The sequence below is a fragment of the Clinocottus analis genome, unplaced genomic scaffold (genome assembly GCF_023055335.1).
Source record: "Clinocottus analis isolate CAN_PGR_092001 unplaced genomic scaffold, fCliAna1.0.p SCAF_10, whole genome shotgun sequence".
Lineage (NCBI taxonomy): Eukaryota > Metazoa > Chordata > Actinopteri > Perciformes > Cottidae > Clinocottus > Clinocottus analis.
In genome coordinates, this window is record NW_027175821.1 from 16,656,912 (window position 1) to 16,681,685 (window position 24,774).

The 24,774-nt window shown below is 39.1% G+C and overlaps 1 protein-coding gene across 5 annotated transcripts in view; it reads right to left on the minus strand.

The window, feature by feature from the left end:
• Positions 1 to 523: 523 nt before the first annotated feature.
• gria2b (glutamate receptor, ionotropic, AMPA 2b) overlaps positions 524 to 24,774 on the minus strand; it is a 45,709-nt gene continuing 21,458 nt past the window's right edge. The window contains exons 3-16 of one of the 5 annotated variants that reach the window (XM_068593321.1): positions 23,687 to 23,926; positions 15,267 to 15,463; positions 13,964 to 14,017; positions 13,710 to 13,868; positions 12,043 to 12,210; positions 10,315 to 10,419; positions 10,087 to 10,194; positions 9,443 to 9,649; positions 8,980 to 9,347; positions 7,616 to 7,814; positions 7,073 to 7,320; positions 5,010 to 5,124; positions 3,340 to 3,474; positions 524 to 2,700 (exon numbers count right to left, since the gene is read on the minus strand). In XM_068593321.1, coding sequence (XP_068449422.1) covers positions 2,536 to 2,700; positions 3,340 to 3,474; positions 5,010 to 5,124; positions 7,073 to 7,320; positions 7,616 to 7,814; positions 8,980 to 9,347; positions 9,443 to 9,649; positions 10,087 to 10,194; positions 10,315 to 10,419; positions 12,043 to 12,210; positions 13,710 to 13,868; positions 13,964 to 14,017; positions 15,267 to 15,463; positions 23,687 to 23,926 — 2,468 coding nt within the window. In that variant the 3' untranslated portion in view covers positions 524 to 2,535. Of the gene's footprint in view, positions 2,701 to 3,225; positions 3,475 to 4,996; positions 5,125 to 5,630; positions 5,746 to 7,072; positions 7,321 to 7,615; positions 7,815 to 8,979; positions 9,348 to 9,442; positions 9,650 to 10,086; positions 10,195 to 10,314; positions 10,420 to 12,042; positions 12,211 to 13,709; positions 13,869 to 13,963; positions 14,018 to 15,266; positions 15,464 to 23,686; positions 23,927 to 24,774 lie in introns of those variants that run through there. The other 4 variants (XM_068593320.1, XM_068593322.1, XM_068593323.1 and 1 more) reach the window with 4 other exon arrangements.

Genomic DNA, 24,774 nt, shown 5'->3' on the forward strand with positions numbered 1-24,774 from the left:
ATGGGAAACATGTGGCTGAAGAGAGCTTTTAATAGGGAAGCAGTGAGTCAGAGGGATGTCAGTCAAGCACATCCGAGGAGGTCTAATCAGGGAAAATAAGTGACACACTTTGTAATTGGAACATGGTTTTGTGTGTGCTGAAACAATTCAATCAGCCAGATAATGCTCTGTTTAAAAAAAAATACAATTATGATGTTTATATAATTAAAAATTACAAAACAATATAACATTTAGCTTCATTTTTCGGATGGACTTTCCCTTAAGGGTCACCTTTTCCGTAAACAATAGACAATATGACGCTGACATCTATTGGAAAATGATTAAAAGTAATTATTAATCATTTATATGAGCTGCAAATTGTCCAAAAGACAGACAGAACCTAACCTCTGTGTGTATTTCAGTAAGTTTACTCATCATGTTCCATCTCATTTAAGACATTTAATTGCCAGCAACAACAGTACATCACTGTTAATCCTTCCTCAGGATTAACAGCCGCTCTCCCTGAATAAATAACACACTGAGATAACAAGAGATCAGCCACTTTTATTTAGAAAGAGTCCCAAAAAATAAACAAGTTAGCACACATTCCATATACAAAATGTCAGTGAGAATAGCCTGAAGATGCGATGGAATTGATAAGCGACTACGGTATATGTTTCTATTGTTGATTACAAAAACAACAGTCAATATAATAATACAATTGACCTCCCTTTGTGCTGCAGTGGAGGAGTCTTCGTAGGTCAGTTTCAGAAAAGAAGGTAAATGAAAATGTGTCTTCTAATTAGAGGTGTTTGTCTGTAAAGGTTTTGTAAGTAAGACCGAAAAACAATAACCACTGAAAGAAAAAAATCCTGTATTTTCTGAATAAGTAACCAAATGTATTGGATGGAAGCAGAGAAGCATTGAGGCCATAATGACAACGGGCTATACTTTTTCATATTCAACCATTTTATTTAAAATATATGTATATATGTATATATTGTATATATATGTCTAACATTGTATTTCCGATTTCAAACAATTAACCTCACAACTTCAACATTAAAATGAAAACGCATGTTTGGCAGTAATGAAATCAAACGTATGTAATATTTGCGGCAACAACATGCAACTGGTGCTACTTTATTGTCAGATCAATGCAAAATACATGGTGACTGGAAAACAAAGCGTAAAGGCTATTGTATTAGCGCTGTCATTGCCACCAACTGTACACCTAGTTACAAAAGTTACAGGATGTATCATTTACATTCACTGAGATGACAGTGATCGGTTATATTAAGACTATATTCATGTCTACTGGCACTAGAATTTTGGCACTCTTACTTATTTGGCATTTTTAACCACCACTTAAACCAGATGGATGTCGATGCCTCTTTTTAAAGTCACTTCCAAATGAGATGCGATAATACCAGACCATACTATATATATGTATTTATTTATTTATTTTTTTGTCCATTTTGCATTGATGGCATGTAAACAGGTTCATTTCCTCTTTAAACTAAAACAAGTCTGGTTCTCATCAGAAAAAAACACAAAACAACAAAAGCACTGAAGCAAACGAAGAGACGGAATAAAGCAAAACCGCTGCACCAACTCCAACAAGAAAAACATAGAAGGATTGATTCCAAATGTCAAGCATTGACATATATTTCATATCAACACCAAATGTTAAAGAATAAAATATACAGGAAAGTTTAGAGTAGGAATTCATTACATGGTTTTAACATCTCAGCCCCATATGCAATGTATTTGGCTTTAAAAATATGGAACTAGAAGCTGTTTAGTATTTTTTTTTCTGTCTTAATACTCACACATTAAGATGTTTATATCCAACCAGTATGTAAGCAAGTTTATTTAAAAGCTATTTTGTGAAAATACATAAAAATATTTTTTTTTCCCAATAAACCTTTTTCTAGATTTTCTTAGAAAAAAAAGAACAATTTCACATCTTAATGCAGATGATATCAAGTGTGCTTGAAAATCCTGTTTGGCGGTGGTGGCTACGGAAACGGTGTGTTTTTGACGACATCTTACCCTGATGCACACAACCCTACACTCACCACACACACACACACACACACACGCACACGCACACACACACGCACGCACGCACCCAATCACACATTTGAGATGACTGTAACTCTGACTCCCAGAAGCAACCGTTGCCGTCAATCAAGCCCTCGTTTCCATCTCAGTCCAGTCCAGGCCGTTAGATAGGAAAAGCGTGGTGTCATCAGTTTAGAAAAAAAGAGCCTCCCTTTTAAATTCCGAGATGTAATTCCACCCCGCGAGAGAGAGAGAGAGAGAGAGAGGTGTTTGATACGGTGAGAAATAGAGACAGAGAGCAACAATACAAGTCTTTGTGAGACACAAAATGAAGCCTCCATCTCCTACTTTTCCTTTTTCACCAGACAGAAACAGAAGAAGAAGGAAGAAAAAAAAGCCAGAACAGCAGGAAGGAGGGAAGGACAGAAGAAAAAAAACAAAAAACGCTCTATTGAAACCATTGTAAGGCACTCAGAAGTTTCTCATTGATCAGGACAGATCTGTCAGGCTGACGTTTAGTCCCATGTCAGGTCTCGCGTACGGGACAGCGTGGACAGCTTTAGGAAACTCTGGAGTCATCACCCGACCATTCTCCCCAGTACTCCCAGTGACGGAAAGTCTTGCTTTGTTCCTCATGGCGTCCCCAAAGGTCATCTAAACACACAAAGGTCACGTGTACGCACAGACACAAGCAATCACAAACATTCACGCACACAAGAATCCCATACACAAAGAAGGAGGCAACATGTTAGGTCAGGGCATGTCCACATCTGTAAACTTAAAAGATTATAAATGTTCAAAACATGAGAATGTAGATGAGAACTTAACGTGATCTCAATGGGTAACACAATGCACGGTTCAAATGATCATGTAGAGGCTTTTAAGCATGGTCATTGCAAGCATTATTGTTGACATGTGTTACGAGGACAGAGGTATTAACAAGCATGGCCATCAACACTCATACATGAAAATGGTTTCAAATAGCAAGGAAACTTAAATGGACAAACACAGTTTTAATCTGTAAAAAGGGGAATATCTCTTTCTCTCTCATTAAATCATAAATCACCAGTACATACGATCCTTTGGCCAACCTCTTCATTCACTAACACTGAAGGATGGAACGGATGGAGCCAAAAAAGCGTGCATTTGGGGGGAATTTATGAAAACCTCGTTCCCTACCCCCTAAATTTTTACACTTTCGATCCCATATACGTTGTAACCTTCCTTATAAGTTGCAAAATTCTGTGAATTCTGCGAGGAAGTTGGGTTAATAGTCTGTGCATTCTTTGCCACCTTCATTCGTTTCGCCTCGGCTCGGGACTTGTAACAGAACTCAATCAAGGCCACCAGCATGGCCAAACCGAGTCCTCCGACCAGAATGTAGAAGACCCCAGCCACGTTGCTCAGGCTGAGGGCGCTCGTCTTCTCCTGCGAAGCGCACACGAGACAGAGGTCAGCGGCACGACAGCGGCGACGAGGTTGAAAGATTTGAAAAATGCACATGAATAGAACAGTCACAACCACGACGAAAAACTAAAAAATGCACAAAAATGCACCACTATATTTAATAATGGTAATACAGTTTTTGACAGCCAATAATATCTATAAAGCACAGTAAATAACAAGACATAACACACAGGTGCTTTTTCATTTTGGGTAAATTTGAGGCAATGTAGTGGGTAAAAGGTTAGTACTGTAATTATCATGGGATGCAGCAGCAGTTTGTATGCAGTGCATTTAAAGTCTATGTGTCGTGGATCTACATCCGAAATTTGTACTGTACAAGGACCATTTACATGGGCTGCCCGTTACAAAGGGCTAAGCTGTTACAAACGTGCTCAACGACCTTTACTTATAGACAGAGACAAGAAGGAAGACAGCTTAGTAATAAACCAATTGGGGTCTGACACATACAGTACGGTGGGTTTTCTTTAACTTATAAAAACACCCATGTATTCATTTAAGGTGGACGCCAAATGGATACATAGGGCTCTACCTTGTCAAAGTGGTGCACAATATATCTGTGTGTGGAAAAGTGACAACATGACAGCCATAGACAACACAGTTACAGTTACATGTTTTAAAGTTGGGAGTATTTAAGTGACAAGACAGAGGTGAGTATCAATTATCAAGGAAAAGAAACAAGTGCCGACTGAGGAAAGAGAATCACTCAGAACAAAGTTCTTCTTTTTTTTTTTCTTCTTCTTTTCTTTTACACGGATCATTTCATTAATAATTGATGTCCTTGATTTCATGAAGCTTAACACTGGAAAAAAGGGTAGGTGAAGGAACGGTTTGCTATCGATTTGACTTTCAAACAATGGTGGATTTGTCATCGTTTGTGAGCTATAAGGGACAGGAGTGAGAGGCAACTGTTGTCTGTGAAACTCCATAGATAACACACTAAGATCAACACGAGGCCACGCAAAAGAAAAACATAAAAAAAGAAAACACAAGACTCACACAGTACCACACAGTGGAGGACAGTGATACAAATACAACAGAGAGGACATTTAACACCATTGGACACCCTTAATAGATGGTCCAGAGATTAGCCAATCACTGTCAGATTTCAGTATTCTGTGCTGTGAGCGTTTCCTTTGTGTAGCTGTGTCCAAATGTAATCATTCATAAATATCTCTTAAAAGCTTTTTTGTAAGAAAAAAACTTCATCTGTCTTTGGAAATTTAGGGGGAGGGCTGGAAAAAGAGGATTTAACGGGTCATTTTGATAAAGGAGTGCACATTTCAAGAATGACATTGCATGCATTACTGTATTATAAAATAATATAAATGGTATTAATCATTAGTAGGTCTGCAGGCATTAGTAAATTACATATTACCAAGGCATCTCATGCTTTGTTTGTGCATTTGCTTGAAATGATTTATCATTACTTTAAATGGGGTCATTCCCACTAATAATTATGAGTGTGCTTGAATCACATAGAACCTGCAGCGACTAACCTTACTTCCAGAGTCCTTGGCTCCACATTCACCCTTATCGTACCACCATTTGTTTTTCAGCTTGTCTAAGACTCCTTGCTCACTGAGTTTCAATACCGCAAGGTTTACTGGCGTTCTTCACGTGGAAAATAACATAAATAACATTATCAATGTTATTTTATGTTATTATTACATTTACACTGATTAAACTTTTTTTCTGTCTTTGATTCTCTTTCTTACATTTCTTTCTCTTCTTTCCGTTGCAGTGGCGATAGACGTTGATGCGCCATTTGGCCTAAGCAAAAGCGAGTTTTGCAGAGCCAAATGTGCATTAACGTATCGCCTGAAGTAAGCAGCAAGGGCAACAGATACACCGTATGTCCAGGTACAGTGAGCCAATGGGAACAGGTCAAACTACTGAACTCTTGGTACGTGTCTTGCACTGTCTTTAGAGAAGCTGGTTGTCAGCTACGGCATGTGTATGTGTGCTGATGGTTCACGTTGCTGAGTCTTTGCTAGCTGTGCAGCTGATTCAGCAGGTGACTGGCCTGCTGTCAGTGTGAATCGGGACCCTGTGCTGGTTTGCTGCTTACTTTTGGGAGTTGCATTGAGTTACCCATCACTTTGCTCACTGGGGCTGACCTTGGAATCACCTCCCCCGCTGCCGCACTCTCCTTTGTCGTACCACCATTTGTTTTTCAATTTGTCCAACAGGCCTTGCTCATTCAGTTTTAGTACTGCGAGGTTAACCGCATTTCTTGAAACGATAAAACATACTTGTAAGACAGGGTGAGCCACTTATCAATTGTCTGTCTATCACTCCCTCATTTTAGAGTTTAAAACAATTTGATTTACGTCTACTAACCCCCCCTCCCCTCTCATGGTATTTGGATAGTTCTATCACAAAATAGCTTTTCTCATGTCATCAGGTTAAAATGTGAGTGCAACATGAATATTTGTCAAAGGTGGCAGAGCTTAGCCGTAACACAACAGTGAGGACAGAGTGCTAAGACTAGGGGGACTAGTGGCTACAGCAACGTACTCACATCCACAACATACATATAACAGTGTCTGGCAAGTGACTCCACTAAAAGAGAGACAGCAAAACAGCAGTAATGGGGAAAGAAATGGTTAGACCTCATGGAAATATGTCAAAAACATGCAACATTTCGCAAAGAAATCACCATCTAACCCAACTAACCCATTAAAATATATTTATCTATACTTTGTTTAAGGATGGAGGGAGATTTTAGTGCAACTGATCCAATTGAGGGGCACACTTTGAAAAATACTATTGCTATCTTAATACATATCGAAATGGCGTCAATATTTAACATTAGAAAATGCATATTAATACATATTGAAACCCGAGCAGTGCCACAATTAACGGGTGGTATAACATTTTTGTAGCTTCCAATTTCTTTCCACAAAGGAAATGTTCATTAAGTCATTAAATAAAATAAGTGTACTGCAAGGGTTTAGCAAAACACAGTAAGCAATAATACATCATATACATGCCTATAATATCTTATCAGAAATATACAAACTACTCAATCATTCAAAGTCAATCACGTGAGAAAACGGGCAGAACAACAAGGCAACATGTTAAGCATATAGAAACATAGAAAGAGACGTACGCTAGCACAGTAGTAGACAGAAAGACTAGAGGAGAGAAATCTAAATTTAGATCAAATCAAGATTCAAAATCTCATTAACATGAGTATTTATTTAGAATAGGTTCAAATAACCAGCTGAAATCCAGCCTGGATAAGAGGAATGAGTCATTAACAATAATAATTCGGGAAACTATTGCAACAAATTTGGCAATTATTTAAATATAGACATATATACCTATATATATCTATATATCTTTATATGTATATATAGATATATATATATTAAAAAAAACATTTATTTTGCAATTTATCGACTTACAATAAATTGCAATGGTTTTTAAAGAATTTGAAGGGGAATGGGCTTTACCTCATCTCCTGATACAAACCAGAGACAAATAAGCAAAGCTACATCAGGGTAGGTGGGATACTATAACAACATTGGACACATTGTTATACTATTCCACCCACCTTAATGAGGATCCTTTCGGCGTGGCGATCCCGTAGCCTTTGGAGTCCAGGTTGCCTCCCACCTTCATGGTGTCGCAGGGTTTTCGCTGCTCGATATACTCGTTCATGGTGGACTCCAGCAGGTAGGCGTACTTCCCCTTGGACTTGCGGACCCTCACAACCCCCTCGGCTGTGGTTTTCACAAACACAGAGGGCTCCGCACTGCGCATGTATGTCCACATTTTGTCAAAGAGGGCAATTTTTGAGCGCTGTTTTGGGAAATAAAAAAAAAGAGACAATGGTAGAAAGACCTGCTGTTAGCACGATCAGGTTATGAGAGCTTCCAATACATTAATCCAATTTAATGCAAGTTGTTAAGAGTGTCATCATGTCATCCTCCAAATGTACTGCTAAATTATTATTATAATATGTAATTCTCAGGAAAAAATGTTACCCCCTACTGGAATTTCAAGTTACTCCATCAAGGAAGAATACATTTGCGTACACCAAGGAGCATGATTCATTGTTTCCAGAGGTATAGCATACAAAGATAGTATCTTTTACCCTGAAAAACTCTTTAGTGGAGCCAGAATCCAGAGTCCCATAGGCTATCTCAGTCTGTTTTGCCAGGTCTTCTGCACTTTCAATGGGAGAGACCATCCTCTCCACAGTTAGGAAAGCAGCCAGGTTAGCGGTGTAGGAGGAGATGATGATTAAAGTGAAAAACCACCAAACGCCACCAACAATGCGTCCAGAGAGAGATCTATTGGTGAAAAAGAAATCAACAAAATCAACAATAAATGTTATTTTGATAGGACATAATTAAGATACACTTCAATGAACATTTCATGGGCAAAATCAAAACATTTCATAATAGTGGTCAGATGCTTGATTTCTCATATTCCTGCCAATTGTAAAGAACGCATTCACAAACACACCAACCTCCTGAAAAGGTTTTATTCAGCCCTGGTGTCATTATACAGGACAAAGACTTGTGAAGATGATTCAACCTTTGCCATGTGCAATAACAATGCTACATACTACAATACGTTGAAGTTCTGTCTAGGGTTTAATAACATGCCTCTAAGATCAACAAGTATATTAAACAAAGGAGGACAGCCTTGCTTCAGCTGAAGGAATAAACTAACAGTATATAGCACTACTGTCTCCTGTTTCAGAGTCACGCTGACATCTCTCATATGACCGGGATAAGATGTGGAAGACACGGTGAATCATCTTTCATCTCTGTGGAATACATGACTCAAACCTTATACAAGAGCCTGTTCTCACAAGTTATTAAATATCCATGTACTAAAGTTTATCTGACACTAAATTCACGTAGAAGCACCATAACCCCAACTCCCTTAATGTATGTAAGTTTTGTACTCACACAACCTACAGGATGTGTATGAAGAAAATACTAAATTAAAGAATGAAAAGAGTCAATCTAAAGAGAAGGTATGTAAAATAAATTATAACAAAGCAGGACTTTTCCTTCGAACACTGAACATATGTTTAAATATCTTCAGTACTGCCAGTGGCCCTAAAAGGTTGTAAAGGTGATTACTAAGAAGTAACATGAATGGCTAAATACTGAAAAGAAATTTGCCAGAAATGAGAATTAGGTTTGTCTTTTGTGGAACAGCAGAAAACATGTAATTGTCAGCTGAATCAAATGAGTTTATTTGATGTGCATTAGCAAAGCTACATGAAAATGTGTTCATAGTACCTCGCTAACTTACAGCTCGATTGTCAACACATGTGCTAAAAACTACTGGGTGTCACCGTGGAGATGTTCAACGTAACAGTAGCTGTGAAACATGATAAAGCCCACTTAAGATTCCAACCTATACATACCTGAATTCACAAGTTATGTTTGGTTAATTAAACAGAGAACCACATGGCAGTCAGTGATGTTTGTGACCTACCTAGGTGAGATGTCACAGCCTTGGCGCATGAAGGCTCCAAGGGAGAACCAGAGACTGTTGAATATGCCAAACTCGTTAGTCGACTCATTGGTCTGGATTTGGCCGTCCTCATATTCTTCAGTGTGCCACTCATACGGGCTGAAGCGGCTGACGAGGAACAGCACCACGCTGACACCGATGTAGGCAAAAACTATACACATCCAGATCTCGTAGGCCAGAGGGTCCAGGAAAGAGAAGACTCCCGGTTTGGATTTCTGAGGCTTCTTTATCATGATAGAGATCCCCAGAGACATGAAGGGTTTGGAGAAGTCAATCACCTCCTCTCGGACCAATGTGATGGTCAGAGGAGCCACTGCAATGTCTGCTTTCTATTAAACCAAAGGACAAAATAACCAGAATAAGTCGCATGTGGTATTAATTAAATAAATATGTATTAAACAACCTCTGGATAAAGACAACTTACCCCATACACCAACTCTCCAACCATCCCATTCCAGATTTTGGTCTCTGCATCTCTGGCTCCATATTTCCCATCCCCCACTATTTTAAGTTGATATTTGAAGCCACAGTGCTTCGCTATCTCCGCAGCCAGATCTACACAGTAACCCTCGTAACGCTCATTGTCTACAAAAAGGTCAGAGTTCTTTTTCAGCATTACATAGGGAGCTTCCTGGAGGAGGGACACACAAACAGAAAACAGCGTTCAGCAAAGAGGTTTGAAATTGCAACGTTAAAAGCGGCTTCAAAAACAAGGGTGTCGAATCAGGCAGACACGTAATTATGAGAACATATAACAGAGGGCGCTAGTCTAACACCAACCTCATACTTGTCGCAAGAGTTTCGTAGCCTAGTGTTGTTCAGGTGTTATAAGGACATTATTCAGACAGACAAGGTGTTCTATTAAAGAAAAGCAAACTATTTCCCAATAAACATTGGGAAATGTGAGGTTTTAAAACACCTAAACTATAACCTATAGCTAAATTCAGTCTAAATCAAATACAGTTTCCAACTGTTTCCCCAGCTACTTCACATCAGAAGGGGGAGACACTGGAAAGACAATTAAATCAACTTAAATTAAGTTCTGCAATTATATAGTCTAAAATTTACCAAGATGGTGGTGACAATAACTGTTTTGTTTTCCATTCCTGTTGAGTCATTTGCAAAGACATCCAATTTGGTGACAGCCATTTTGTCAACTTCATTCCAGTATCCAATCTGTTGGGAGGAAGAACAATAAAATCCATAAAACATGTGTTTGATTATGTGCTACTGTAAGAGTATAAACAAAATCAATTCAATTCAATTAGATACGTATTTAACCATCCAGATGCCGACCTTTACAGGACCGTCTTTCTTTAATTCCATGATGTTTACTGAGTAGTTGACTCGCTTGCCATGCTGATCAAACTGGATGTTTCCCGTCAGGCCTTCCACACGAACCTTAGAGACAGATGTTCAAAACTTTTACAACATGACATCTGCAACCTGGCTGACACGACATGTACACAACGATTGCTCTGTTGCACGAAAACAGTTTTGTGCTTTGCATAATTTATCATACTGCATTCTTTTTGAAACAGTGAGTTCGATGTAAGTTAAGTGGAAGGAGACATAAAGGTGTAGGAGAAATCTTTGTCCTATTGTCCAAGAGGAAAAGTGGGATTGGTTATTCTCTTCAAAAATGTAGGCGACACCAAATCTGGTATGGCATTAAAAATGCCAGTCCTGCCAATAATCTTAATAAGAGAGTGTTTAAAAAAATATGCTGTGGCCTGCAGCAAAAAGTTGAAACAGAATCAACTTTTAGGAGAAATGCAACCCTACGTCATGCCGAGTTGGCTGTGTAACCGGCAATCCAAATCTGTACAACCCAGCCATGGGGAAACAGAAGACGTTAATTGTTGTGCAGTAGATTGGTGTTAATGGGCCACTGAGTGAGACTTCCACACAATCCGGCGCTATACTTTGCCACAACACCTGATTTGATGTGAATGCAGCCTTCGTGCCAAGATCCAAATGACTTCAAATGGTGCTTCATGCCTAGCTACAAAGCAGTAGAAAGACATGAGTGTGTTGAAACACTCATCACTTATTGGCAACCAATTCAAAAACACCCAACTCTGTGCCACTTGTCTTGTACCAATCGGGTGGGTTCCTAAACTTTTAAATGCATATGCAGACTTCCTATGTAGCAGGCGAAGGTATCTGATCATTTCTGGCAAAAATCTCACCCGAGATACAATTTGGTTGAGGGCGGTCATCTCAACGGTGCCACATGGCCAATAAAGAGACACCAGGGACTTTCCCTAAGTCGTATTGATAGAGGTACAAATACAATAAAAACCCTTTGAGCATCTGGTCAGTCCGGCCATGTCTCCTCAAAATGACTTTCCCATACAACAAAACTGTGTAACTCGAATATATTTCAATGAGTCTGCAGAAGCCAGCATAGGTAGACGATCGGGTTGGTGGACGAATAAAAAAAAACAAGGCGACCCCAGAAGAACCGTATACTTGCATTGCACACACCTAACCAAGCAGCAGTTTTGGTGCCAAAACCGAATCTCATACTTTAGTTGCATTTTTGTTTGTTTCATTTTTTTGGGTCATTTTGAGAGAAACCATCATGCTTTTACAACATCAAACAAAGTAGATATGTTGCTAACACCTAACTAAACAGTTTCCCTTGAATTGTATTTGAGAGCACAGTTTAGTTCTATGGGAAAGTCATTTGGTTGGTTGATGCTTTCAACCAGTCAACCAACACAACATCATAGGCATTTTGTCTTTAATGATCTTTCTCTTTGACTGGTCCCTTTTCCCCCTGAATGTTGTAATTCAAGATTTCTCAGCAGGAGAGAAGCTAATCTTGATTCATCGCTCAGAGGAGAGTCTGTGGGTAGACCTCTGTGTCTCTTCTGAAGAATAACCGTCAGCACATCTGAAGTACTTTCTGTGGGTGTTTTGTGCATTTGCCGAGAGAGAGAGAGAGCGAGATCTGCTGTTACCACGGCAACGAGGCTTCACCAACAAAAGGATGTGTGCATATGTGCAACGTGTTACCTGTTTCAGCGCACGTTCGATCTCCACTCCCTGAGCCCACGGAACAGCAGGATTGGCCAGGCAGTCACCGTTGTTGGCTCTCCTGGTGAACTCGATGCGCTGCTTGTGCAGGTAGCGGAAGGCCTCCGTCATCACCTGTACGGCGTCGTAGGTCAGCGCTGACGTGTACTAGAGCAGAGCAATGGGAAAAGGAGTTGGGGATGAGGTTGTCAGAGAAGAGTCCCTGAGTCTGGCCCTAACTCAAGGACTCTCTCCAATCCGTGATGGAGCTTATTCCTGCATTGTTCAATCAGCCATTCAGTCGCAACAGATAACTTGTTCTTTAATTACATAATATTCTTGGGCACTGGTAGTTTGTTTAGTTTGTAGTTCCAAATTAATAACTGGAATAGTCCATAACAAAAAACACAAATTTAAAGCAAATTTAATTGGTTTTGGCCTTCTGGGATTTATTTCCAGTGTTATCCTTTCAAAATGGAACTATTTGTTTTATTTTTTAAAGCAGTGACACAGTTAAATATTGGAGAATTTAGACCAAGAAATCACAAATGGATGTCAGTGAGCAGCAGGCTGAGCAGGCATGCTCATGTTTTCCAGTGCAGCTGGTCAAAGATTGCTGCATACCAAAGGACACACGCTAGATGAGAGGCAAAAGATCTAACACTGGTGTTGGGTGAGAGCCTACAGGACATAGTTATTTTTTTGCCATTTGTTATCGCTGGGCAGATTCCCCAACTACTTCATTCCATTTGTGCAAAAAGACCAAATCTTTGGGGTCTCAATTAGCAGGAATCAGACACTTTAAGGCTTTGTGACTTATTTCAACCACATCTATGCATCTAAATGTTATCCTTCAATGTTTTGAGGCAAACTACATAGGACATGTTAAGTCTGAGTCTCACGTCAAACCATGGATCTTGAACACAAACTTGCGTCATCAATTTTTTAGGGTTTGAATAATTAGTTGACAAACAAGTCTTTGATTCTAAGTTCTGTCATTAAATTCAACTTGCCAACCAGTGAGGACCAACATGAACCCCTTTGAAAATAAAGTCCTCCTCTGAAGTTGTAAACACACACAACACACTATCTGTTCGTCCTCATTGGTATTTAGGCGTATTGTCCTAATTAGAGTGCATATTAAAGCCTATGTCTGGTTGCCTTTTATATTTTCTTCCTGATGTATTTACGGTCCTTGCCATAGTATGTTCTGTGTTGTAAAAGTCAGAGGGATTTTGAACCACTTGCAGCAGTCTAGCTAACAGATCTCCAACTTTGACAATTTTGCAGACAGACGTTACGAGAATATTGTTGGCGATGGCTCATGTTTCAATGTGAGAAGTTTATAGTGAGTAGTTTAGAGACAAAGAGTGGGAGGCGAGAGAGAGAGCTGCTACTATATTAGTGATATCAAAGGACTAGGATAGGAGGTAACTATCACAACATCCTGATTTCATTTACATTGCATGCAAATTAAATTATAGAAAATGTATTATACATGCCAACACTCAGCTCATGGCAAGTGTGTAAGTTTAACAATGCATAATCATCTTTATAGCTTTAGAGCTTTATAGGCTGTATAGTTGGGTGATGCTGATGGAAACGGCCTACTTTTACTCAACAATCTTAGCCCCCAAATAAATAGAAGAATAGAAAAAAAAGCTCACTTTTATTTTGCTGTCGGCACCAGGATACTCCTTTTCTTCTAAGGCCTCCCATCGCTGGTCAAACTTGGACACCAAAGGATCATCAAAATCAACAATCTGAAATCCTGACACATTGGCACCGCCATACTGGATTTTAGTCAGGTCCCCATCAATGAATCCCTGAAAAAAGTAAATCGAGGCATGTTTTTTTTTTCTATAAGAAGCATTTTTGGAAACATGAAAAGTGAACAAAAGTAGACGTTGTGTCAACTTACCAGATTTGCTATGATGTAGTGGTAGCCTTTAACATGTCCGCCAATTGTAATGACCTGTAGGGTTATGACACACACAAGGTATAAACTCCCACTGAAATAATGAATCAAGTCTCGGCTAAACAAGGTAGCATTTTAAAAGGTTTTTTAAGTCTAAAAGACAGTTTGGGCTTTTTTTTAATGACTCACTATATGATTAATAGCCATTTCACAGCTGTATCTGTTATCATTAGTATTTTGGAAAGGTTTTATTGCAATTACTTAATGGACCAGGAGTCTGATAACCAGAGATAAGGCAATCATGAATGTAATGAATACAAATCTAGCATTATATTCAGACATTGTAATTTGTCACTAGCAACCCTAACAAGGCTGACTGTCCTGGCTATTATCACTGAAGGAAAAAAAAAACTGTGGGGTTCACAGTCACAAACACTGCTAGACAGAGATATCCAATTTCAAATAGTCCTTCTTTATCAGTGGAGCAGAAAAGCAGAAAATAACAGAAATATCTCAGCCATGTAGCATTTTGTATCTCTTATAAATGACACACCTAAAGCTAATCCCACTGCTTGACTGGCACCTCCGTTTGTCAGGGCCGCTACTTGAAGCAGATTTGAATAATAATGTCTTGTATCTCCCACGTAAATGTCTTTGACATGAAGCAAAAAACTTCCACCTGAACGGATTCTGTTTTTCCAAGATAAACAGGCACCGAGGCTGCGGGCATTGATTTAATTCAGCATTTGGTTAAACAGACGTTGGCATGCTTTAAATGCTAATCGATAAGCCTCTCTTCTGGGAAAAAAAGTAAAGTAAATATAACTTGTTGATGTGCATCTGTTTTGCCTTTAATTGCAGTTTGGTTTACAGCCTAAATGAACAATTAGTGCGATTGTTATGGTGCATTTCCACATCTGCTGGCCTGCTGGGTCCATGTGACTATGTTGATTTTCTAAAGGCTGTATCAAATGCACAAATATTGGCTGAAAAACATTTTTGTCTCCCAGGAGAAATAAAGAACAATAGGATTGTTAGTCTTTTACTGCATTAAACAAATGAGAAAATAATGCAGATTATTTAACATATTCTCGCATAATAAGATATTGTGATTTTTCTCTTCTTCTTGACTGTTTATAACATTAAAATACTAGCTTCCTGGAGTTGCGATCAAAACAAATGTCTGCCTCACCGAGTTCACTGTATCCTTAAATTCCATACTAACATTGTTAAAACTCTCCATCTCGAGTTTATCAATGAATGTAAATAGAAAAAAAGAACCAAAAAACAAAAGTATTTTCTTTACCTGCTCCATAATGTCTTTGACTTTGTCCTGTTCACAGTCCAGGATCACCCTCCTCTCTTTTTTGTTTTCCAAATCTTGGAACAGAGAGCGGTAGGCCTCGTCCTTCTTCTCGTCTTTCAGGTTTCCCACGTTGATTGCTGTCACTTGCCACTTCCTCTCTGCTGCTGTGTCCAGAACAACCTGCAGCGTTGTCAGACCTGAGGATGGACAGTGGCGTTATAACATTATTCATACTCTCCGTCTGACAGATTTATCTGTTGAATTCTTTGGCATTGAAGACTATTGGAGAACTCCTGGTTTTAGAGACATCGCTTTACAAATGAAACCAAAAGCTGTCACCTTGGATTACAGTCATACAAAATTTAGAAGTGTTCACAAAGAAGGAAAGTTGCAGCAATGGCGCACAAACACCATTGGCAGAAGCAGAAAAGACATTGAAATAAACTCAATACAAATGATGTGTCAGACAAGACTTATTGAAAATCATGGCTAAGCAAAGTTCTTTCATTTCAGACTATTGACTGTCTGCTCATTCAAACCCTCCGGACGTTTAACAGAGACTGAATGCCTTATGTAAAGAGCTCATCAGGATGACTCAAAGGTGTTTTGGCATGAACCTGACGAACATGTGGGAGGAAAGTGGATAATACAATACACTAGAAGGCACCAATACCACAAGTTATATATTGCTGATTCATGTTTGAATAAAATTGTTGCACATTTTTCTATATACAGTACTTGAATGACGTAGATAACACAATCTCTACTCAAGGCCTCAGTTGAGCTGTCAATCTTCCATCCTTCCATAATCCTTTCATTGCTTTCATCACGTCTCCTTATTGTTAAGACGTTCCCTGTTCACCAGGTCAAGTATGAACTGTCTAGCTCAATGTTTAAAACAATAGAAGCGAAGTCCGAAACTTGCTCATGATCACCTGCTCTGAATGTTATCGGCCGACTTGAATTGCGTTATCAGCGGTCATGATCATATACCAATAAATGGGTGTCAGAACGATAGAGAGTTTGAACATATATTTCCATAACAACCGAGCAAACATCCTTTGCAGATATAGAGTGTATACTATGGCAAAACGCTTTAGTCCAAGCGAGTAAACAGACCTTGAATGGAGATTTTCTTGAGAACTGCTGTTTCTTAAGTCAACAATTGACTGCCATCTGTCCATTCCCTTTCCTCACCCCTCTCTTGGCCTTTAGCTCATTCCTCACTGGCTTCCCACCACTAAAAAATACTGAATGTGTATAAGTACTGAGAGAGCCTGGGGCAACTTGAAGTGGGTGAGTGTTGATTAAACAATCTTTACATCAATACCATTTTATGCGTTTGCCTGTTTCATTCTTTACTCCAAAACCAATAAAACAAAAATGCTACATTAAAGAACCTGCGGTAGTTTTCATTTCAATTACATGTAGGAAATGTCCATGAATCTGAAGCAAATACTACAGTCTCCATTTGAACTTATATTCGTATCAGCCTCTCTACTTCACAGCTGAATATCTCCCTGCTATTGATCCCTGGTCTGCAGAGGGCCGTTTGAGGGCCGTTTGAGCGTTTCCTTGCTACAGTGAGGTGAATTACAGATGTAATCAATTTCATGCAATGCAGCAATGGTTTTATGATGGTGGGGAGAAAAATTGTGGCTTGCAGTTTTATCTGAATGAACTATACATCATAAATACAGTTAGGTCATTATGATGTGGTTCAATTTGTTTCAGCAATGCTTATTAAATGAGATAATTTGAATTTTGAGCAATTTACAGAGAAGATACATCAATGACATGAGCAAAATGTAAGCGTAAAGGTTGATTCTACATTGATATTGGTTATGGTTGAAGGATAATTTGCTTGATTGCCATATTGGACCAGTGCATTGAGATGAGATTGTAGGGTCATCCTTAAATCATGCATATCTGTGTAAAATGTGCCTCTATATATATTGTAAGTATGTCTAAATATTTTAAATTGCTTATTATACTTGATTTGCTCTTATGTAGCAGCCTCATCACTGTTGTAAATGAATACTCATAACTGAAAGTCTACTAATTTTAGCTGTCACAGAGCTACAGCCCCTTCTGCTCACAGTAAGAGAGTAATGTTGAAAATATTGAAAACATAGTGCCAACACAGTTTGATTCAAGGTAAACTGTGTATTGGCATAATGTATATGCAGTCATAGATTTGTATATTACGTTTACATCGTGAGGTCTAAAACATTATCTAAAAAGATTATTCAAAATGCATGCTGCAGAGAGAAATTCCCAAGAGCTTCACATCAGTGCAGCCACAGTCTTTGTGTCTTGCGTTGCATGCATTATTATTTGATAACCACCTCACTTATATAAGCGTCACAGAAAATGTTAATCTGTTTGTCTGGCAGGTGTTCCTTAAAACTGGATAACTAGACATATACAAACCATATTCTAATTAAGGGCACAAGGTATCTGTAGCAATACAGTTTTTTCTTCAGTCAATTCCCGGTGGTAAAATGGATTTAAACAGCAGTTAAAATACCACAAGCGATCTAAAAAAGCTAAATGAAGATTTGAACAGATCTGTCATTTTACCTGTGGGAAGAGGCCGATAGGGCAACTTACTTGTTTTGTATCTGGATAAGTCATTATTATATGAATAAGTCATTAGCAATATGGTTTGTATCCATCATGTGTTACATTACTTGCGTTACTAAGTCCAGCTATGTCGAATGGGATTTCCAAGAGCTTCCAAAGCCTTCAGACCTACACGCCACAACTACTGTACTTAACATATGCAACAAGGGACTATAATTAGAAGGGATTCACTGAACATCACAAGCTAATGTTAGCTTAGCACTGGACAGCCCTCCAGGAGTCTTTTCCTCACAGTGGAGCTTCAGTGAATCTTCATGGTTCACACAGCCTTGAACTCTGAACTTAACACGAGAACAGTATTTCCTTAAATTTTGCTAGAGGCAAGCTAGCTAGCTAAGAACACACGTAGCATAGCATATCATGTGTGTCGGGTAGCTAAGATATGATGATTGTGGACAGGTTGCCCTTCATAATAAAATGATACATAGGATTAGTGACTGATACAACTACTTTACTGGCCACGCTTTCAAATGAAAGTATAGGGGAGTGAGTTGTATTATCAGTTTAATATCCAACAACAATGGTCTTTAGCTTTAAGCTAATAGCCCCAAAACAATCAAAGGCCACTCACCCACTCAACCATTCCTTATACAATTCAAATATTTTCTGCAATATGCTGCAGCTCAGTTTATTCTAAATAGTACCAGTCCATCTGTAGGGTACAATGAATCTTGTGATATAATGATATATAATAAAACACATTGTTGCTCCTCTAAATACGGAACTCAAGCGGAGACTTGGCTTTGCTGGTTTCCTCTGCAGTTCAAAGACTGCTGTATACAGCATATCCCCCCTCGGATTAGAACGGTTTGTTATTGCTCCTTTCTAGAATGAGACATATGTTGTGTTTTGGCTTGCAGCCAACATCATGCCATCCATTTGAACAGGCACAGCGCTACCATTGTACTGGTGTGACCTCACATGTGCCACTAAGTTGCATTGAATTTCACAGGCAAGTGGAGAAATCAGAGACATGAACTAGGATGCAACATTTGATAAAGCATATAGATAATCACAGCTGTGAAGGTGGAGTAACAGTAAACTATAACTTCCCTTTTCAAAGAAAGAAGATTATTTATTGTTTCTATGATCCCACATGCATCCTCAACTGTAAAGGCTTAGCTTCATACTCATTCATCAACAACATCGCAATGAGTTGATGTATGTGACTGTATTATATGCAAAATATGATGGAAGACTATTCAAATGAAGCAAGAAAAGCTCATAAATAATGCATTTAGGGAAGCATTTCAATACCAGCTTCATATGAGCTACAATCTCTTTGCTTCAAGCTATTGTTTCCTCACTCATCCACAGTAAAGGTTGATCATCTTTCCCTCAGTACAGTTCCATTTTCTGCATAATATCAATTTTTAAAGCACCACAAAAATGATCAATTGGTAAGTGGATTTATGTAGTGTCTTAAAGTAGGAACTTGAATCTGCTAATGGTAATTAAAGTATCAAATTAAACATTAAAAAAATCAGGGCAATAACAATATACACAACCTCTAAAAAAAAATAGAGTTAGTGGTTACAATAAATGTTACACTTTGGTCAAAAGCCTCTTAGACAACTGTATCTACTGGCTGCAATCACAGGGCAAGCAGCTGATATTGTTATTTCAAGACACAGGACCTGGAGGAAATGTGATTGTTGTATTGTTGCTTAAATGTTCGTGACGATTCTTCTGAACAGAACTAAGTGGTATTGTTTCATAACCTAGCTGTACATAATAGTTTGAGGCCCCACCATGATGATGTTCCTGAAACTTTACAAAGTAATATTGTGGCCTAGTTATGACTTTTGTTTTGTAACAATGTTGGCAGGAAAAGTAGTTGAAAAAAGACAATTTGTGTCACTGCACACAAAAGACAATTGTAAACGATCGTGCAATCTCACAAACCGTGGTGAGACTGCATTTGATTAAAGCAGCTTTACATTTAGAGCCTGACTAAGCAACCAAACACGTAGTTAAAGTGAGGAAAAGATAACGATTATTGTTTCAAAGATAACATTGAGGGGGTCTCACACTTAGTAGTAGAAGGGCATTAAACACAATGAAATTGGATGTTAATTGTCAAGTGCTGGATCAAACACAATTCCTTATAGCAATGTTGACCAAAGACCCAGATTGCAGAAAAGAAAAATCCTTTCTTTGTTCATAGCTATTATTCTAAGTGGCAGTGCTAAATTATCAAAGAGAACCTGTCGCTTTCAGTGAGCCAAAGGAATGCAAAACACGACGCCCAGATTGCCTAAATGCCCACAGACAGGACATCCATTATCTAAACTGACTTAGTGACAACAGCTGACAAAGGCAGTGTTGGTTCAGCCATCAGTCTTAATGTGCTAATAGAATTCATCATAAACAGTGGCAACTCCATTGCCTCATCTCCGTCTTTGACTCGCTCAGTCACTTACAAGCTCTCTCTCTCTCTCTCTCTCTCTCTCTCTCTCTCTCTCTCTCTCTCTCTCTCTCTCTCTGTATCTCTCTCCACACTTCTGTTGCCATGGGAATGAGTGGATCACACTGACCTAATTAGACAGCCATGCAATGATGAAATATGCACAACAGGCCCTTTGGTGCCCCAGCGGACGTACAGTAGAGACAGCGGGTCAGAGCTAGCATTAGCATTAGCATGAGCTGGTTGGAACCTGCCCTCGGACTTCGGAGAGGGACAGTATTCGGGTTTGCCGTGAGTTGGGGTAAAAGGATGACTTGGAAGATTAGCAATGGATGGAAAGAGGAAGAAAATAATGTTGAAAAAGTTGAGAACAAAGGTGTAGTGTAAGAAAGAGGCTGTAGGAAGATCAAGTGAAGACGGAGCGTGTTGGGAGACTTTAAGGGACGTCAAACAATAAGTTAAAATGAACACAGAGCAGAAATACACTAAATCCTTTTGAGGCCATTGGCACTACACTGTATTTATCCTGAATACCAACATAAAGAAAGAGCTCACACTTCCCGATACTTTAAACCAGTATGTGCATTAGTTAAATTTCTAGTCAGCCATGTCTGCAAAGGGCTTTTTTGAAAGTGATAGCACAACTACTTATTTTGAGTGTGCAGGAAATAAAAACAGTTAATGATTGTCATTCTAAAATGACAAAAGAAAAAAAGGGGATTAAGAAGTGAAACCTGAAAGCCGGATATCCTTATTAGAATGAAAGGAGAACAAAAGCCTTGATAGTGTAATTCTAAAGTAACTGGATATGATTGAGCCTTTAATTCTGTCCTCTCAGTGAAGTAGCTATTTAAATACAATGGGACACTATCTCTGGGAGACGTTTCCTTTTCGGTGCTGGACGGTCCCTCTGTGCTGCAGGAGGTTGCATTGTTCTCCAAGGGTACAAGTCACAGAATCACAATTAGCAGATGACACACAACGAAATGAGTGACACGACACAGCAAAGACAGATAACGCACAAAGAGCAATTGTGTGTTATTTAGCCACTTTTGCCTGTTATTGTCTTTACACTTCACACATCGTGTTGTGTGATGACACCAGATGTGAGTGGAAACAGACTGATAAAGCATGGGGAGAACCATTCAGACGGCCAAACAGCTGCTAAATTAACATTTCCAGACAGACATCAATCTCCAATTTTAAAAAAAAATAATCACAGATGAAAGAGATGAAAGAAAAGAGATGGAATAGATTTGAATAAGAAGTAAGTCTGGATATTACGGTTTGAGGGTGGACCATTTTCAAACTCAGTGTCCATGATCTAATCTGGGATCGCTATCACAGGTGCACTCACGGCGGAGCACAGAAGGACACTGCACAAGTAATGATTTGTCTTCAAATGTTGACCTCCATGTGCACACCGATGAATAATTAGTGTATTAAAGATACTAATCAACTGATTCGCCTGGAGGTTGGTAATGCTTAATGTTGAGTTAGAGCTTGTGGACGCATATTCACCATCTACCAACCAGTGTGTGTGTGTGTGTGTGTGTGTGTGTGTGTGTGTGTGTGTGTGTGTGTGTGTGTGTGTGTGTGTGTGTGAAAAACACATAGCTGTAAGTAAAACCTGGCACCGGTACCAATTCCTGTATATCTTTGGTGACTAATACAGTAATGCACTCAGCTAATATGCAAAAGTAAACAGCAATAATCAACTTATCTTTAAATATTTAAATTATCTAATGAAAAATATATGTGGTAACACTTAATACTTAAACAATATTTTTTGGAAATTGCACATAATGTTATTGGAAAACTACAACTCTTCAAATCCCACATAATACTGCGATTGGTTTTCGCAAATTAGAATAAAATCTTCTACTTTTGTGATTTACCCTTACTTCAAAATGTTATATTCTGCTCCCGCCATGAAACTTCTTCTTTTTATTTTATTTTCTGGGCATTTTCTGTTGTTGCTACTGACTGCCAAAACAAAATCCAGAAATATATATTTATGCAACATACTTAAATCATAAAGAAAAACGATCAAAGTAAAGCAGTCACAGGTCCTGTTTTGGTTTTGAATATTTTCTTTTTGGTACTCTTCAATAACATTGAACAACTAACTGTCCTCATGAAGATTCTTCTCTGTCTCCCACTATAATGAGCACACAGTTTTAACTGTGAAGGCAATTATGACGTTTTTCAGTCGTCAGTGTTCACAGCATAAACACAAAATGCAAACAAATCCCGTCTCTCTGTAGAATGAGTGTGGAAGTCCACACCTGCAGGGCACATCACCTTTACTGTACGTCATGACCCTGACCGCCTCCCCTGCCCTTTATATTACATAAACACAGGACGTGCTATCGTTGATTGTATGTGACAAGCTCTTTGTCAGAAACCAAAATGCCCTTTACCTGGATTTACCTGTGCTGCATGTTACAGACCGTGTGTTTTGCATATAACTGGTGTTTTTGCTAAAAGAAGGAGTTTAAATACAATCGTTGGATTACATGAGGTCAAACCGTTGAAACCATCAAAAAAAAAAAAAAAAAAGAAGACATAATCACATTGTTTAAGCAAAGGGCAATGTCTTTTCCAAATGTCAATGCAGGTTTTAAATCAAGGTAGTAACAATTGTGTTGCCTAAATATGTAGCTCAACCTGTCGTGACTCGCAACAATTTAAACACAGCAGCTTCGTCAGCGCTGTTTAGCGGCTGATACGACTCAGCGGTGCTGTGGGAACCCTTTAGTGTCTGTGTGAGATGCACGAGGCTAACTATCTAACTAACTAACCAACTAACTAACTAACTCCATCGTAGACCCTTCTGCGCCGCTGTTAAATAGTCAGAGCATAAAATACAGAGCTTAACAGTCTGCCTTTGGCCAAACAGGACTTTCATTCAGGAGACTGCTGTTCATGTCTTGTGTACAATAAAACATAATAAACAGCATCATTCGAACCTAAATGATGATCTCTGCCTAAGCCTTACCAATTTACTTGTACAACTTACCTAATCAAGTTGTTGTGTGGCGTAATCAAACCTAGAAAATAAGTAAACCTATTTTGGAAGTCAATGTTGGAAAGACACTGTAATGTGTGGTTGTGTTGAGCGTAAACTGACACGCGGTCCTTCACACGTCTAAAACCGACACTACAGGTGAACCTCGAGTCATAGTTTGGAGCAGAGCCACTGAACAAGCGTTAGCATTGCAAGTTGTCTCGCGTCGCTATAGTCGCATATGTTTTTTCGTTAGACACTGTCATGATTATGATAATTATATGATGCCAACATTACTGGTCCCTTTTGTGGAATCAGATTTCAAAGATCCTTTCAAAAACGGCGTCCATGACTTACCTCGGTCACTGTCGTACAGGTAGGCGAACTTGTCCCACTTGTAGTACTCGATGAGGCTGAGCAGGGGCCCTTTGATGTCGGGTCTCATCTGGATGATGAACTGTTGATTCCCATCCAGGGGGAAGCTGGGCGTAATGAAGGAGACGTGCAGCGTCCCACAAAATGACGTGATGGTGTTCACAGACTTCTTGTCGTAGAATCCGAAAATGGCGTACACTCCTCTTGAGAACTGTGAACAGACTGAAGCAGAGGAAAGAGCTTTGTTGAAGGTGGGTGTTGCGTGATGTTTACCCCCACACACAAACCACCTGAATTGGAACAATGACATTTTTCCCGCTGTGAAACAAATTGCAGACATTTATTTGGGATGCTTTCAAAGCTCCCTGCCATAATTCACAAGATTGTATATATCCAAAACCGTTATCACAATCCCTGAGAGCACATTAGGGCCACACACATCTATTAAGCGCTTCTCTTTTTGCTGATTTATAGATTGCTTTCTGTAAGCTTTGCCAGGGGAGTGCTTGTATTCCACAGTAAAAGATTCACTTTTCACCAGTCACTGTGTGAAAGTTTTATGAGTTGCCCTATGACTTTTTGATACAGTGGGAGTAAGCAATGTGAATGTCAGGCATTCACCAAAAACTGTACATTAATTCTTCATATGAGATATCCATCTGTGCTGTACCATGATCTGCTGTAATGGTCCTGTCTCCCGTTTGATTTCTGCTCGGAAAGAAAAACATTTCAGGCTGCTCCCATGAGAATATGTTGCAGGGCCGATATGCGACTGTGCACAGCTTCAGCACCACTTATTAGCAATGTATGTGTTCATGCGCCTTCTTTAGAGCCCATTACACCTGAATGATCCCCTTTGTTGAGATCCTCTTAAGGTACGCTACCAGCATTTATGATGACTGTGTGTTTGCGTCTGAATATTTGTATTGGGACCTCCTCTTGTCGACTCTGCAAAATCACCTTTGTTCAATAATTCATAACCCATGCTCAGGTACATACAGCACAGTACCTTTGTTGGCCTCCAACATCCATTATGCAGACTGGAAAAGGCCACTGTGCACTGAAGATAA